Source organism: Uloborus diversus, chromosome 7 (assembly GCF_026930045.1).
Source record: "Uloborus diversus isolate 005 chromosome 7, Udiv.v.3.1, whole genome shotgun sequence".
Classification (NCBI taxonomy): Eukaryota; Metazoa; Arthropoda; class Arachnida; order Araneae; family Uloboridae; genus Uloborus; species Uloborus diversus.
Window position 1 is genome coordinate 17,687,940 of NC_072737.1, and position 17,015 is coordinate 17,704,954.

The 17,015-nt window shown below is 37.7% G+C and overlaps 1 protein-coding gene across 1 annotated transcript in view; it reads right to left on the minus strand.

The window, feature by feature from the left end:
- Positions 1–17,015, minus strand: part of LOC129225623 (serum response factor-like) — a 104,693-nt gene that overhangs the window by 10,471 nt on the left and 77,207 nt on the right. The window contains exon 3 of the mRNA XM_054860089.1: positions 2,158–2,350. Within this exon, the coding sequence (XP_054716064.1) occupies positions 2,158–2,350 (193 nt within the window). The remainder of the gene's footprint in view (positions 1–2,157; positions 2,351–17,015) is intronic.

Here is a 17,015-nt window from a genome sequence, read left to right on the forward strand (position 1 = left end):
TTTCCTGTGTTTTTATCAAGAACTGTGTTTTCATTTCAAGAAAGTGGAAGTCGCACCGAATCCGTGACAATACGAATTGGTTCCGTATGGCACCTGTAAGGATGCCCTTTTGTTTCCCTCTGGTACCCTTAAGGATGCTAAAGGTGGCAAAATGGCAGCCTGAAATGGGTGCTACAACGTTTAACCCGAAAAGAAAACATATGCAAACAACATTTGAACAGTGTATAAGTAACAAAATACCTCTCTTGTAGTTGCTATGGATACCACGCACCAACAACGAAGGTTATTGCACACATCGGATTAAACATAAAAGTTTACCCGACGTTACCCGAGACGATTGATATCATTGAAGGGGAGGAAAGAATGCATCAAAAAATTGCTAGACTTAAAAAGATATTCGCATGAAGACAAAAAAAAAAAAAATTGCGCCGTTTTTTCCCCTCCCTTGGCCTTTTGATGATTAGTTATTGTACCAATCTCGTACGCATCCGCGGTGCGAGTTTGAATAACAAATACGGACTGCTTTTTATAAATCATAAAATTATTAGAATCTTTTGAAAGTGTAATGAAAAATTATTATAGAGACTGACATGAAACAATATCTTGATGAATAAATGCCACTATAACTTATTGCGTGAAAATGCAAAAATTAGAAAGCATCAAAAACGGTGGGGGATGAAAACGACCCCATTAACTTCTGAGAGTTTGCATCTATAATACTGTAAACGCACTTATTTTCGCGAGGTCGTCGTTATCGCGAAAATTTAATGTGAAAAATTTTAACTTTATAAATGAATCTGTTCATGTGTTTTCACAGTATTCGTGATAATTCTAATTTTAAACTCAACATCATTAGAATAATTTGCGCGTCTGTTTCTCTGACTGACCATTTCCTCTGGACTGTTCGGTAAATCAGGGAATTAGGTTACTTTAGACTTAGGATTCACAACTTTTAGAGAAAGCGATTCCTTCCTGATCTCATCCTTGTAGACTTTTTAAAGCTGGCGATATTATGGGAAAAGGGAAACTACTATAATCGAAATAAAAGTTCCGATGGGATCATATACAAGTTGGCTCTCAAGTCCATAACTAAATACCAAGCAGCCGTCGAAGCTTGATACCAAGCGGATTTCCGATGACACTCGTTCGCATAGCAATCTGCAGTTTACCAATACTGCTGAAAACAAACCTGCTTTTCTCCTGGTAAGGAGTAGAGTTCCTGCAATATGGTCGAATTTTTTCCAAAGCAAATAGAATTTTCTTATCACAGTTTAAAAGTATGTACCTCCAATAGCTGCGTTCACATGAGACTTTTGTGCCTCGCATTTTCCCACAACAGCTTTGAAAAAAAAAGAAAAATAAATAAAAAATAATTTGAATTCTGACACTTTGAATTTAAATTATGTATTTCGCAATCACGAGTTGAAGCAGGGTCCTACTCATTGGAGTTATTGTTTCTAGAAACGGCTCCTGTCCCCCCAAGCCTGTCCCTCCTCCTGGGCGGTTACATGTGCATAGTTGTGTGCGTGTGTGCGTAGACCTGTGTGTATGCACGTAGGCGTGTGTGAGTGTATGAGTGTGAAGTCGTGTGTTTGTATGTGTGTGAGCGTGCGTGTGTTTAGGACATAGACGCTTTCGACCAGGAGAAGCGGATAGCTCAGGACCGGGGGACAGCCGCCGCGACTGTAGGGGACGGCGGGCGGTGATGCTGCAGCAGGCCCCTGGTCCAAGCTGAAAAAGGAACCACAACGTCAAGGACGATCAAATGAGAACAATAAGCAATCGTGATTGCTCAAACAAAAACGATGGAAAATTTTGCGTTCACATGAAAAAAAAACTTGTATCCTATACCCGAGAAAGCGGTTTCAGCCCGCATGCTTAGCGGCTACATCAAGCTAGTAAGCAAATTCGTTTCGCGCAGTGCATTCTGGGCAAAAACCCCGCATTTCCTCCAGTCGAAAGCAGATCCCCTGACCGGAATGTGATTTAAAGCAGGTTTTTTCCGGGGTGGAAAAGGTCCATGTGAACGGGGCTAATGAGTAGGGGCTTCTGGTCAGTGTAAACGGTTTCATTTAATTACACAAGCACACACACACACACACACACACACTCCAGAAGTACATTAAGTTCCCAGTATTAATGCATAGAGTCACGAACCTCCGGTGGAATCTGTGAGGATGGTGGTGAATCCCGCGCTGGCCAGGGAGTTGGTTCCGCTGGCCGAGGAGGGCTGCTGTGAGGAACTGGAAGACTTCGCCGTCCGCTGACTGCTCTGCGGCTGCGCGAAGGAGACGAGGGACGGAGGAGACACGTCCGGAGAGTACACGGGCTGGCCGGGACTGTCCACCATCTGCAAAGAGAAGATGAAATTTCATCAACGCTCTGCGGAATGCACTTCGGGAGGGGATAAATCTTATGAAAACGTAACAACTGATATCTATAGTTGCGACAAACAATTGAGAAGAAATAAACAAAGATCAAACCTAACCTGGCAGCTCTGGTTAGAACCAGCATAGCCTTCACAATGCTGTCAGGTTTGGTTTTTTCCCAAGCATCGTTGCTGTTCAGAAGATAAAAACGTTTGCTTTTATGGGAAGAGGAGTAGTAGTTGCTTTTGTTTGTACTTGCTTTCTGTCAAACCAGGGGTTTATAATTGTTATAAGTACGTCTAAAAATAAGCTTTAAATTCTAAAATATTATCCCAATGTACAGCCGTAAGGATTGGGACAGCCTAAGGCTACACGCAAGGACGGATACAAGGGAGGGGCGATGGGAGCAATCGCCCTTCCTTTGAGCGATCCTGCACCGGCAATTTTTCAAAACTGAATTCCTAAAATGCAAGCCCTTTTTAATGTTACGAAAATTAATAGTGTTTTAATCTCTTTTCAGGAAATTTTTCGGGTGGCTGTTTGAGAATACCTCTAATTGTCGGGAAAAGGAAAGAACCATTTCGGGACCTCCTTAGCTAAATCTCAGATAAAAATGCTGTGGCAGCCCAACTCCCCAAGCATATGTAATTCAAATACGTAGTAAGAGGTTAGTGAAAAGAGCAACCGCCCCCTCCTTGAAAACTTTCTGGGTGCGCCCTTGGCTACACGCTAAGAGGTGAGGTGGAGAAAAGTAAGGACTTGGGGGAGTTAAAGACAACGGAAGTCAAACAACTTAATCTTAGGATGGATAAAATGTGAAGGAAAATTCTGCCGTGGGAAGATAGAGGTACTAGCCATGGGGATTCGATGGGGGGGGGGGGTGCCCCCTCCTCCTCCTGAATCTTGTGATACTTGACTTGGTGCATACAAGTTAGAATTTCCAATTCAGAGGGGTGAGTCATGCGTCCCAACGCGATCAAATATTTTCTAAAATATTTTCTTTTGACAATATCAAGACATTAACAAAGGAGACCCCCAAACCATCTCACTGATTCCGAATATTATTGCTTACTACCCCTTTTACCGTTTTATGAGCTCATATTTTGATAATGACCCAAACCGTTTCACCATTTATAAGGCGGTTAAACTGGGGGATACAACAGCGTAGGGCACGGGCAGAGAAGGAGCCACGGATGAAAAAAGTGAGATCCAAACTGATTTTTCGTACGTATATAAGCTGCGTTGCTCGGAATTACAAGGTCTACCTCCAAAATAAAATTTGTGTCAAGTGACACATATTCAACAATGAGGCTTGAATGGGAAAAAAAAGTAGTAAATTTCCTGTCAACGTAGAAAAGAGCAGTTTTATGACATAAAATTTTAATTTAGGCCTCACTGATTTTTTTATTTTTTAATTCCAAAAATTCAGTCATCAATTAATAGGCGTAAACATTCCTTTTCTCAGAATTACAGGCGAAAACCACTGTGTGAATTCCTGAGCATCAAAGGACCTTTGTGCCAAATTTGGAAAAGATATGACGTGTGTACTGCGGATTTGTAGAAGAATTCGGGAACCAACACACACACACAACGAGTTTTATGACAAAGACTAGAAAACCGCCCGTCTAACCTATTATGTATTATGCTAGAAAGTCACCCGTCAAGATATGACGGGTGAAAATTACTTCTACATTTAAACGAAGCTATTGCCGGTTTGGTGATATTTTGATGGTTGAAATTTAAACCCTAATTCCAGTGAATTAAACCTTAACTCCAGTGGATTAACCCTTAACTCCAGTAGATAGCGTTCATTGTTGACCACTTTTTCGTTTCTCCATTCTCCTTAAATGACAGTCTTACCAGTAAAACAGTTAAGTCACCAGATCCAGTTCAGCCTTTCCACAATAAAGCATTTCCCTGCATGTCAAACACTACCAAAAAATATTATCAAATCATCATGCTATGGCGCGTGTTTCATTGTTGGTGACGCCAGGAGCGTTACTCGATCAGTGAATTGGATATTATATATGCGAAGATTACAAAGCGTGACAAAACTGTAGACGGGAGGGGGGAGCATGACTGGTAAGTTACAAATGTAGGAGCCACGAACGCCAATATTCTCATTTTCCAAACTGCAATTCGTTCTCATCACCACCCCCTCCATCGCATTGTTGCTTTCGTTAAGGCATTACCGCAAGCCCGGCAAAAAAACCAAGTCGTCTAAATATGGATTCCCTTTTTTTCCCCTCTCCCAGAAGAGATAAAACTGTTCCTTCTTCCCAATTTAGACTCTCCCTCCCCAGCTCAGGTTGGATATTGCGCCAAGCACCAATTCCCGAACAAGGCAGCTCCCTCAGAAAGGGCTTTCCTTCTATAAGAGAAGACATATCAATTGCCCGTTTCACAACGTCGCCGCTTGATGTATCTCCGCTGTCAGTGTCAACTGCTTTCAAAATCCTTCGTCTGCACGATTTTCATGGCACGAAAATTTCTGGAATTTCGACGCTAATCTTCCGCTGCGAATTGGAAACCCTCGCCCTGCTCCGCCCTAAACTTTTAAAGCCAAGTTTTGGAGGATGTTCAGGAAGTTTAATACAGTGGAACCTGTGTATAACGATACTGTCTATAGCAACAAATCTGTCTATAACGATATTTTCCTCGGTCCCAGAAAAATTTCAGCATGAATAATCAAACTGTCTATAACGATAATCTGTCTATAATAATATTTTTTTTAGGTCCCAACAGTATCGCTGTAGACAGGTTTTACTGTATCATCAAGCTACAGGGATCGCAGCCTATATGAACCATAAGGGCCGGATTTAAAGGAGGGCAGGCGGGGCTACTGCCCTGGGGCCTCCACAACAAAGGGGCCCCCACAATAAAAATTTTACAAAGTATCCTAACTTTCACGAATCAGCAAATTTTACGTTTTTTCTCCCAGACAATTTTTTTTTTTTTTTTTTTTTGTATTTCTACAAAGAATGCTTGCACAAAACAATATAATTATCGATAATATTAGTATCGGATATTTTCGAAAATATGATGATATTTCGAACCCTGATTAGGGGCCTCCGCTCCTTCGTTGCCCCGGGGCCTCCAGACTTCCAAATCTGGCCCTGTGAACCATGTTCGCTCCAAGCAGTTTTGATTCAATCAAGCGACTGATTCAATAAAGCAAACTCAGTAATAATTTTCATCAAATGAAGTTCGCCGCATGCAATTTCAGAGAGCACTATTTACTTTTAGTTAAACAAGATAAAGCTTAAGCAACCAGTGCCCCCCCCCCCACTAGAGGGCGTAAAAGAATTTGAAAAGGGAAGTGAATGTATTCTAAAAATAAAGTAAAAAGTGAAACTAAATGTAATTTACTCAATTTGGAGGGCACACATAAATCTTTTTGACATTATAGCCGTTTTTGAAGTTTTTAGAGTAGTTATTATTCGCATAGTGCTGAAAATATATTTGCAGCAAAAGCAGGTATTAAGATAACATATCGAGCAAGGATGGAAATTTCAAAGTGACATGAGGTGCGCTTTTTCACAAGTTGCAACCTCATATTCAAAAACTTGTCAAGAGCTTACCGGTAATCCTCCATGTTGTGAAAGTGACTAGCAATAACATGCCAACCTCACCTGTCACTTTTGTTCCTAGATTACTTGAAATTTACTTGCGTTTAGTTTTTTGATTTCCAGTGTCCTTATGAAAACCATAGCGATACAGGAAGTGACAAGAAATAACACGCCAACCTCACCTGTCACCTACATCCTACATTTATTTAAAATTTACTTGCATTTAGTTTTTTGATTCCAGTGTCCTTACAAAAGCTTTAGCGATACAGAAAGTGATAAGAAATAACACGCCAACCTCACCTGTCACCTACATCCTACATTTACATAAAATTTATTTGCATTTAGTTTTTGATTTCCAGTGTCCTTATGAAAACCATAACGATACAGGAAGTGACAAGAAATAACACGCCAACCTCACCTGTCACCTACATCCTACATTTACATAAAATTTATTTGCATTTAGTTTTTGATTTCCAGTGTCCTTATGAAAACCATAGCGATACAGGAAGTGACAAGAAATAACACGCCAACCTCACCTGTCACCTACATCCTACATGCATTTAGTTTTTGATTTCCAGTGTCCTTATAAAAACTACAGCGGTACAGTTACGTCAAAAATCCAAACTAATTGGGACAATAGGTAATTTACATTTTCAAATTTTATGGATTTTCGAAAACAAACGAGAAAATGCCGTTCATTAAAATAATTTTCCATGTGGTGAAATCCTTACCATTTTGCATTGCAAATTTAATTATACTCCACCTCTATTACATATGTGTGTGAATACTTAATTCCATATCTTTATTCATTCTACGTATTTATTTATTTCACGAAATGTAACTGGTCCTTACCAGTTGTCAAGCAGTTTACTGAAACTTCATGGAAATCCGTTTGGATTTTTGACGTTCTATTGTATTTTGCATGACCCAGCATGCACTCCGGATAAAGTAACTTTTCAGAACACCGGTATTGTTAAAATCGACAGTTTCAAGAGCTTCTCCTAAAGATAATCAAAATCATATCTTATCGCATTGATAGAAACTATCGTGCGTCAAATCGATATTCTCATAAAATAGTTTTTTATCAGCAGGGTTTTATGAAAAATGCTACATTCTATCGTCGGACACAACAATTTTGGGATGGGCAAGTTACAGATTAAATAATATAGTCAGAAAAGGAGCTGAAATGTTTAGGGGGGGGGGGGACGAAAGAAAATAGTGTCTTTTTTTTTTTTTTTTTTTTCAAACAGATAAATGTTTTTAAGATTTTACCATTTAATTAACAATGTTATTACCTTCGTTATCAAGTCTTTTGCCATCTATGAAAATTTTCAATCCCAGATAGGTAAAAAGTAATTACTTTTTGCAGTAAAATATCTGGAAATAGCATCTTGGTTACAAAACAAATTTTCGCGTTTTTGTCTTATAGAAAATGTTTTAGCGATCCAAAGAAAGAGAAATCGGATGGTGTAATTTGTGGCGAGAATACTTCCACTATTATCTGCAGAAAAAGAGTGATCTGAAACATGATAATGCAAGACAATACTTTTCGAGGCGAACACTTAAGAATTTAATATGCTGTGGTGGGCTGCTTCACCCACCATACTCACCTGACATTGCACCATCTTATTTCCATTTATTTCGATCTATTTGTGACAAAAAAACTTGAAAATTTGTCCGATATCTAAAATGCCAACCCCAGATATTTTGCTAAAAAAATCGATTAATTTCTTCCTATCGCGGATTGCAAATTAGTGCACTGCACCGCAAAAGGTTGTTGATAACAATGGTAATTACATCATTGAAAATATATAAACTTTCACAATAAAAAATTTTGAAAATTTATTTGCTCGGGGAAAAAAATTACAATAATTTGAATTTTTGACATCTTGAATTCAAATTATGTTTTCCGCAATCACGAGTGTATGTATGTGTGTGTGTGTGGGGTATGTGTGTTTGTGTGTAGGGCATGTGCGTTTGTGTCTGCGTGCAGGTATGAGTGTGTGGGTAGTTGTGTGTATGAGTGTTTGTGTGTGTGGGGGGGGGGATGTGTATGTGTGTGTAGGCATATGTGTTTGTGTCTGTGTGCAGGCATGAGTGTGTGGGTAGTTGTGTGTAGGCGTGTGTGTATGTGTAGGTGTCTGTATGTATGCGTGTGTGTGTGTTTGTGTATGTGTGTAGGTGTGTGTATGTGTGTGTAGGTGTTTGCATGTGTGTGTATGTGTTTGTGTGTGTATATGTGTTTGTGTGTGTGTACGTGCGTGTATGTATGCGTGTAAGTGTAGGATATTGACGCAACCTGGAGACGTTTTTCGCTAGAGGAGCAGCATCGTGAGGATCCGGTCGACGGTGGTGCTGCAGAGGGTGCTGGCGGGAAAATAAAATGATAGCACATCAAAACAGTCAAATGGAAGCAATAAGCAATCGTGAAAAATTGTCAAAGAAATTGTGAAGTTGTGTCTGTGACTGCTCCCACGTTCAGAAGACCACACTGCCACCAACAGGCTTAGTATGTGGTGCAAACTTACTTCGAACTCCGAGTTGGGGGAAGGGGGGGGGTACCGCTGAGCGTTTTTTTTTTTTTTTTTTCGAATCATTTTGCTTTTGCAATTAGTTTTTCAAACAAAAATTTCCCATAAATTGCCAAACAAGGGGACGAAAGATTTCGTAACACCTTCTCTGTCATTCGAAACACCTTTTATTCATTTATTCATTTTTGCACAGACGAAGTTTGTTCCAATTTTCTCAATAAATTAGGATCACTTTACTATGCCCGAGAGCTCCTCAGCACCTACAGCTGTAAAATTTGATGCAAGTTAGTTTGGACCAATCTTTCATAACCATTAAAGAATACGCTTACAGTTACCTTAATACCCTATTTTGAGGAAACTATAACCATTATTTATTAAGGTTATAGTTACCTTAATATACTAGAAAGGTAACTATTATAGGAACTTTATTATATTATAACAGTAAGGTAACTATTGTACTGTCTAACTATTAATTATATGGAAAGGCTAATATTCGGTTTACAGGCGGAAATGGACGTATCTATTACTTTACAGGGGTGGTAGTTTGTTCGTTACAGATGTGCTCTTTAGCCTCTTAATTATTTAGACGCACTTTTGCACATATGACAATTCGTTCACGACAAGCATTCTTTTAAATCTAAACTATATTCGATCTATATTCTTACTACGAAAACTATTACATAATTTTGAGCTTACTATTTTGATTTTACATTTCCTGACGAAGTGAAAACATTTTCTTTTCTTTTTGTTGTTTCCATAGAAACTCTGATTCAACTCTTTTTCAACTTTGAAAATGCAATAAACTAATTATGCACCGGTGACATTGTAAAACGCGTGCATCAAAATCCCATCGATATTTTCCCTTCTCCCCTGTTAGATTCATTCAGATGGAATCGTCTTAACTTGGCCGATTGCCAAATTACATACAATCCGTGGTCAAACAGTAACATAGTTTATTTATACAGGGTAACGCGTAGCTGACTGAAGTTTAATCTAATTGAGTGAAATGACGGTTTGTAAATCTCTGTCACATGGGGCAAGATGACGAAGTCGGCGTCTATAGCAGATAAAATGACGTTAACGTTGCCATGGTAATATTTCTAGAGCACATCATTTGTAACTTTTTTCCCGTCATGCCCTTGATTATGCACAACGAAATGAACCAATTGTGGAAAAACGTATTTCTTACCCACGTAGCATTGTTAACTGCGATGCTATTTATTAAGTACTAGTGGTACCCCCACGGCTTCGCACGTAAAAGAAAATTAAAAGTTCTTTTGGTTCGCCTGTATATTTACAAATAATGTATGGAGAATTTTCTTGCCAATTAGCTTGTTCCCATGTTACAGTTCCAAGTTATGATGATTTCGTAATTTACTCGCCCATGTAGTGATAATTTTGTTCTTAAAATTGGAAAAGAAAAAGAACCACATCGAATTTTTGAAAAATCACTTCGACGTGCACACCCTCATGCTACAAACTAACTTTGTGCCAAATTTAATGAAAATTGGTCAAACGGTCTAGGCGCTATGCGCGTCACAGAGATCCTGACAGACAGAGATCCGGACAGAGAGAGATCCGGACAGAGAGAGATCCTGACAGACAGAGAGAGAGAGATCCGGACAGAGAGACTTTCAGCTTTATTATTAGTAAAGGTTACGTAAAAAATGTAATTATGGATGTTAAATGCTCCATTATTAAAAATATATGATTCATATTCCTTTAAACGAAAACGCCATCTTGCCCCTTACGAGGGGTAAAATGACGATTAATTTCTTTTCCCAAAAATGACTCGATATTTCAAGAAATTTCAAAATCATTTTTGTGTTAATCACATAGCTTTGTACAATAAGATTCCTCTCAAGAATTTCAGATAACAAAGTACCAGTTGACTTTTTCTTTTTTACGCTAGTGAAAAATAAAAATTTTGTAAGGTATTTATTTATCTTGCCTCGTGTTACCCTACTTAAGTACTATGCTTTGGTATGTTTTTCATCACGTGTCGATTCATATTCTAACCGGACAACAACAAAAATAAAACCAGGAGTCAGAATCAGACTGTTTTTAGGGTAAAGGAGCAGGGTTGGCAAAAACTCGGGTTTTTTTTTTTTTTTTAAGCCCATGGACTTAGGGTTTTTTGGGGTTTTTAAATACCCCCCCCCCAAAAAAAACCAACTAAAGCCGGGTTTTTTAAAAGAAATGTGGGGTTTTTTTCGTCTTTTTTTAGGGAAAATGTGTGGTACTTGTAGCGTATTGTAGCGTAAGTATATGGACAAAGCACAAAAATTGTTTTGGGGTAAAAAAAGCTGGAAAATTCAGCGTTTTCTAAAGAAAAGTAGAAAAGACGACGAAATCCAAGAATGGTGAAGTTTCAGATTTTTCAGTTTCCATGAATACTAACAGTTAAGGCAAAGTTACTTCTCGAGTGATAAAATCTATTGTTTGTTTGTTCGTTTTTAATTACATTTTTTTTTTTTTTTTTTTGCATTTTACTTTATTGTATTTCATTTTGCTATGCAAAACTACGGTAGAACCTCAAGTAGTTTAAATCCCTTTATACTGAATTCCAGCTTAATCAAGATATTTCTTTGAACTTTATGTTGCCTGTTTTTCTATTTCTGTGTACAGAGCAAAAAATATTAAACTTTTTTGTAAGGTAATGAAAATACTGTACATCCTATTCTGTTTTCTGTCCGACCGTTTGTAAAGCGTGTTAATTTCTAAAAAATATACCTTGTTTATTCGAGTTTTGTGACGTGTTGGTTTGCAGAAAATAATTCACATGAAAGCCTTTTAGCTAGAGTAGTTTCCTTTGTACAATCTAAAAACTTGAGAAAATCAGACGTGACAGGACTTAGTCAAGATAATTTGAGTTATTTATTGACCAGTTAAAGAAAAAAGTTAAATATATTTATTTAAAATCTTTGAAGTATTTTTTTAATGCCGTTAAGAGTTAAGAAATACGATTTAAGTTCAAAATTCATTTTTTATGTCCATGGTCTGTGGTGATGAACAAATAAAAAAGAAGTTTAAATTTGTAAAAGTATTTAAATTAATTAATTTTTTTTTAAAGTTCTCAGAATTTTTTTTAAAAACCTGAAATTTTTTTAAAAACCCAAAAGTTGGTTAAATAATGTTTTTTTTTTTTTCAAAAAAAAAAAAAAAAAAAAAAAAAAAACATCGAGTCCAATCTGGCCAACCCTGTAAAGGAATCCGAGTCGGAGGCTTTCCCGCAGAACTTACATTCAAAACGGATAGACGATACTGGATAAAAGACACATCCTCAGAACGGAATATTTTCCGAAACTCAAATTATCAATTTCCCCGGGCTGATAAAATTGTACTCATGTTTGAACCGCTGTTTCTATCGGACAAATACGAATTTATCAATAACGTAAAGCGGGAAATCGCACTTGATAAAGCAGCTCAAGCCCACATCGTATAACAATAGATGCATTCTGAATTTTTGACGCAACTCTACTTTATTTCTACTAAGAAAAAAAATTGATGTGGATTGTTTAGTAGGCGTACAAAAAAAAAAAAAAAATTAAACGAAATAAAATGATGTGGGCACAACATCAGATTTCTCTCTCTCTTGTAACTTTCTCTTGCACACCTATTAAACAATCGACGTCTTTCAATAACTCAAAAGATTAGGTACGTGTAAATGGCAATCAAAAACGTTTTGACGGCCAAAATTAGTATATTACTTCAGACACGTGTTTCGGGGTTACAAGAAACCCCTTTTACCGGATGTTTTTGCATCCAAAAGCTCACTGTTTTGCGTTGATAAAGGGGTTCCCTGTAACCCAGAAACACGTCTCTGACAATCTGCTCATTTTGTGAGTCAAAACTTTGTTCGTTGCCATTTACTCCTCCACACAAAGGTATTTATTTATTTCTTACTAGCGATACCCGCACGGCTTTGCCCGTAGTAGAAAATTAAAATGTCGTTTGGTTCGTCTATATATTTATAAGTAATGAATGATGAATTTCTCGCCAATATGTTATGTTAATTTGCTCGTCCATGTTATGGTAACTTACTCGTCCATGTTATGATAATTTGCTCGGTATTGTTGCAGAAGAATTAAATCCACCAATGGTGGCTTAAGATTGGAATAGAAAAAGAACAAGAGCGAACTTTCGAAAAATCGCTTCGAGGTGCACACCCCCATGGTACAAACTAAGCTTGTGCCAAATTTCATGAAAATCGGCAGAACGGTCTAGGCGCTATGCGCGTCACAGAGATTCTGACAGACAGAGAGACTTTCAGCTTTATTATTAGTAAAGACTAGGTACGTGTATTCATGTAATCCCTCAAGAAGTAATACTACTTAAATGCATACTTTGTAGACTCTTTCCCACACTTACAAACACTAGATTGTATATGGAATGGCACTTTCAAATTTAGAACAATTTGATGTTTTTGCAAGCAGCTGAAATCTGAAGAAATTGCTGCAGTAAAAACTAAATGGAATGTGTAAAAAGAAGCAAGAATACAATAAAATAGTACCTTAGTTGAGCGAGCAGAAAACACATTTTCAGGTGGTATTCTAGCCTAGAAATTCAAAAAATCGATTTTTTTTCTTTCATATTCTCAAAGTTTAGACCTTTAAGAATAAGTTTCTAAGAGGATTTATAGAAATTCAAATTATTTTTGGAGTTACAAATAATTTTGTTAAAAAAAAAAAAAAAACTCTTTTGCTGAAATGAGACTGCAAACTTTTATAGCGCTTTTCTCGAAACTAGTTTTTTCGATAAGGTTGACAAGATATCTCAAGATCTAATGAACCGATTTACTTGAAATTTGGTACAGACTTTCTTAGTACTATAAAAATTGTCTCCACGTAGGGGTTTTGGTAATTTTGGATTTTTATTATTTTTAAAAAAGTACCAAAGTTTAAGAAAGGAGCCAAAAAATGAACCTTTTTTTCCCCAAAAAAAGGCAATTTGTGTAGAAAAAAAATATTTTCAAATTGGCTACGTCCAGACAATTCTACATCCTTGTTTAATAAGAAAAAGAATTTACCTTAGCTTTATGATTCAGATCACCTGGAGGATTGGAATCACTTCAACCAGGAGATCCCCCCTTTTTTTAGAGTCCCCACTTTGCCAGCCTCCATCAACTTAAATTTTGATTTTTTTTCAACTATTATGCATTTTTATACTTTTAAAGTATTATTAAAAAACTGATTAAAATGTATAGTGAAAAAAGCTACTGTTTTTTTTTCCTATTACGCCCGTAAAATCACCTTAAAATCAAGCCTCTAAACTAGAATACCCCCTTATATACTACACCCTAGCAAGCTGTGAACCAATGCAGAAAAAACTATTTTACAGAGATTCATCTTCATCTGACCCGGGGTTCCCAAACTTTTACTCAAGCGCTTTTTTGACATATTTTAGAAAGGGAAAATTTGACAGAAATTTCCTCCTCTGACGACATTGATTCCTCCAATTCTTAGTGCAACGTAACTTAGTAATGTATTACGTGCAGGGCTTCCCACCTGGGGCAGGGGGGGCGGCGTAGACTGCGTCATTGAAATTTTGAGGAGGGTTGTTTTGATAGGCATTATATTATCTTTTTTTGTGGGGGCTCGATTATATTCTCCCAAATTTGATTACAAAAAGCAGCTGCTTTTATGATTCAGGGATTTCAAAGGTGGTGGTTTACTGTGTCATTTTTTTTGAGCAATCACGATTGCTTATTGTTCTCATTTGACTGTTTTGATGTCCTTTGATTTTATTTTCCCACCGCCACCCTCTGCACCATCACCGTCGACCGGGTTCTCCCGATGCTGCTCCTATAGCGAAAGCCGTCTCCAGGTTGCATCCATGTCCTACACACACGCGCATACATGCACAACTACACACACACACGCACGCACACACACAACTACACACACACGCGCACACATACACACACAAACACATACACACACAAACACATACACACACACATACACACACGCATACATACAGACATCTACACATACACACACAAAAAACATACACATACATACACACAACTACTCACACATTCATGCATACATACAGATACCTACACACACACACACAAAAACATACACACAAACATACACACAACTACCCACACATTCATGCCTGCACATAGACACAAACACATATGCCTACACACATACACATACCCCCCACACACACATTCATACACACTTATGCCAGCACACAGACACAAACACACATGCCTACACACAAACACACATACCCTCTACACACAAACACACATACCCCCCACACACAAACACACACGCCTACACACACACATACACTCGTGATTGCGAAAAACAATATTTGAATTCAAGATCTCAAAATTCAATTTTTTTTTTCTTTTTTAATGATATCTAAAGTACTTTCTCAATAGAAAAAAGGTTGTGCATGCTCTTATTTTAGCGTTAGGTAAAAACGGCGATTTTATTTATTGAATTCAGAACCTCCTCCACCTCAAAATTTATGTTCGTGTGGCCCCCGGGCACTATCGAATTTATGAACAGCCCCTAAACAAAATTCTTTTTTCATCTGAAAACATTTTAACTGTTCTAGGCATAAAAAAAATATTACTTAAAATTTCCATTCCACTGGATATGACATAAACATTTTTTCTCGTCAAGTAACTCCGAAGACATTTTGGCAACTGTAGCCGCCTAAATTAGGAGCAGGGCGGCGCCAAAGACAGCCAATGGGATTCCTTTATCAAGAATAGAAATTTGCCGTTTTCTGCGAGCGCCAGCAATTCCTCTCGATATTTTTTGGCACGAGTTTTCCGCTGTCGTTTTATTTTGTGGATCAGCCGAGGGGGAGTGGAGTTGAGGTGCGTCAGTGTTTCTCCTTTTAGAGCGGCTTTGCCTTTCGAGATAGAAAAGAAAAAGAGCGGTGGCTTTCATTCAGAATTTCTACGAGGTTTACTGAACAAACAAGTGACTAAAATTACAAATTTGAAAAAAAAAAAAAAAACCGACTGAGTCGCAAATGTAGAATCAAGAGGGAAAGTTGAGAATCCTTCTAAAAGCCTTATTTTATTAAAAATCAATTACAAGTATTTTATTTGTTAACAACTGGAAACCAGCAACAGATAAACATTTCAAATCATTGCGTTTAATTTCCTTGTCGGCCAACAATGAATTCGGTTACCAATCGCGTGAATAAAGGCTTGGCCGTATTGAAAATCTGCTTTAAAAAAAACGTTATAATTCGAATTCTATATAACAAGGAAGTTCTAAACACATTCTATCAGAGGCAGAAAAAAATCTCTTTAATTTGTAATTAAATTTTAAAATTTTTAACTATGTTTTCACTGCAAAAACCGCAAAAAACCTTTTAGAGGTTTTTAATTAATATCTTCGTTAACTAATGCCACACGAAGACGCAACCTAGTTAAGAACACTGTCGAGCAAAACTCCTTTCGAACAAAATTTTTTTTTTTTCACAATCGGTCCATCCGTTTAGGCTTTAGAATGCCACAGACAGCTACACCAGATACATCAAACTTATAACACCCTTCCTTTGTGTGTCGGGGGTTGAAAAGACACAAGTCAAACTTTAATTTGATTAAAAACTATGGAAACTAAAGCTAAAACAACTGCAGCGGGTAAGAAACCCAGGACTGCGGAGTCGGGAGTTGAAGGTTTAAAATTCCAAGAGTCGGAGTCGGTCATTTTCCCTCAAAGTCCGAAACTCTGCCAATGCTTGTGGAGTCGGACTGACTTTGGGGAAAATGAGTCAAAGGCTCTCAAACTCCCGGAGTTGGAGTCGGTGTCGCTCATTTTTCCTCCGACTCCACAGCCTTGAAGAAAACCACTGACGTATGAGGCAAAGGCGCCCACATGCAAAATTTTCAGGGGAGGCTCAAAAATTTTCCCCACGGAAACCGATTTCAGTACAGATTAGAGATTTTAAAATTTGACATTTTTAATAACTTATTCATTAATGGCAGGAAAAGAAATTTCGATACATTTTTGCAAAGAAAAAAGCATTAAAAGCAAGGAAGTTATCATTTCTAAGGGGGAGGGGCTTGAGCCCCCATTTGCCCCCTATATGGGCGCCCTTGGTATGAGGGAAAAAGTGGCAAGTAAACTAAATGCATTTACTGGCCAATGGCTACAAACAGATTTGAATTTTCTCTGAAACATAAATAAACGAGCTGATGTGTGCATCACATGACTTCCTTTTACTCCAATTTAATGTCATTTACCCATTATTGGCAATTTTAATGTGATTCAATTGTTTACTCTCTAAATTTCACCAACAGTGGCCAAATTGAAACAGTGGCCAATTGAAAAAAAAATTGCCAAATTTGTCGCCAAGTTGGCGACGAAACTTAGAGATATATCGTCAAGTGTCTGCCAAATTATAACACCACTTGAGTTTACATCGAAATTAACAATGATTTCCCCCCAAAAAGGGGCAAAAGACCCCTTTAGAAACATTCGAATGCAACCAAACGGGGAGGTGCACAACTAGACCCCACTAGGAGTCTACGTACCAAATTTCAACTTTCTATGACTTACCGT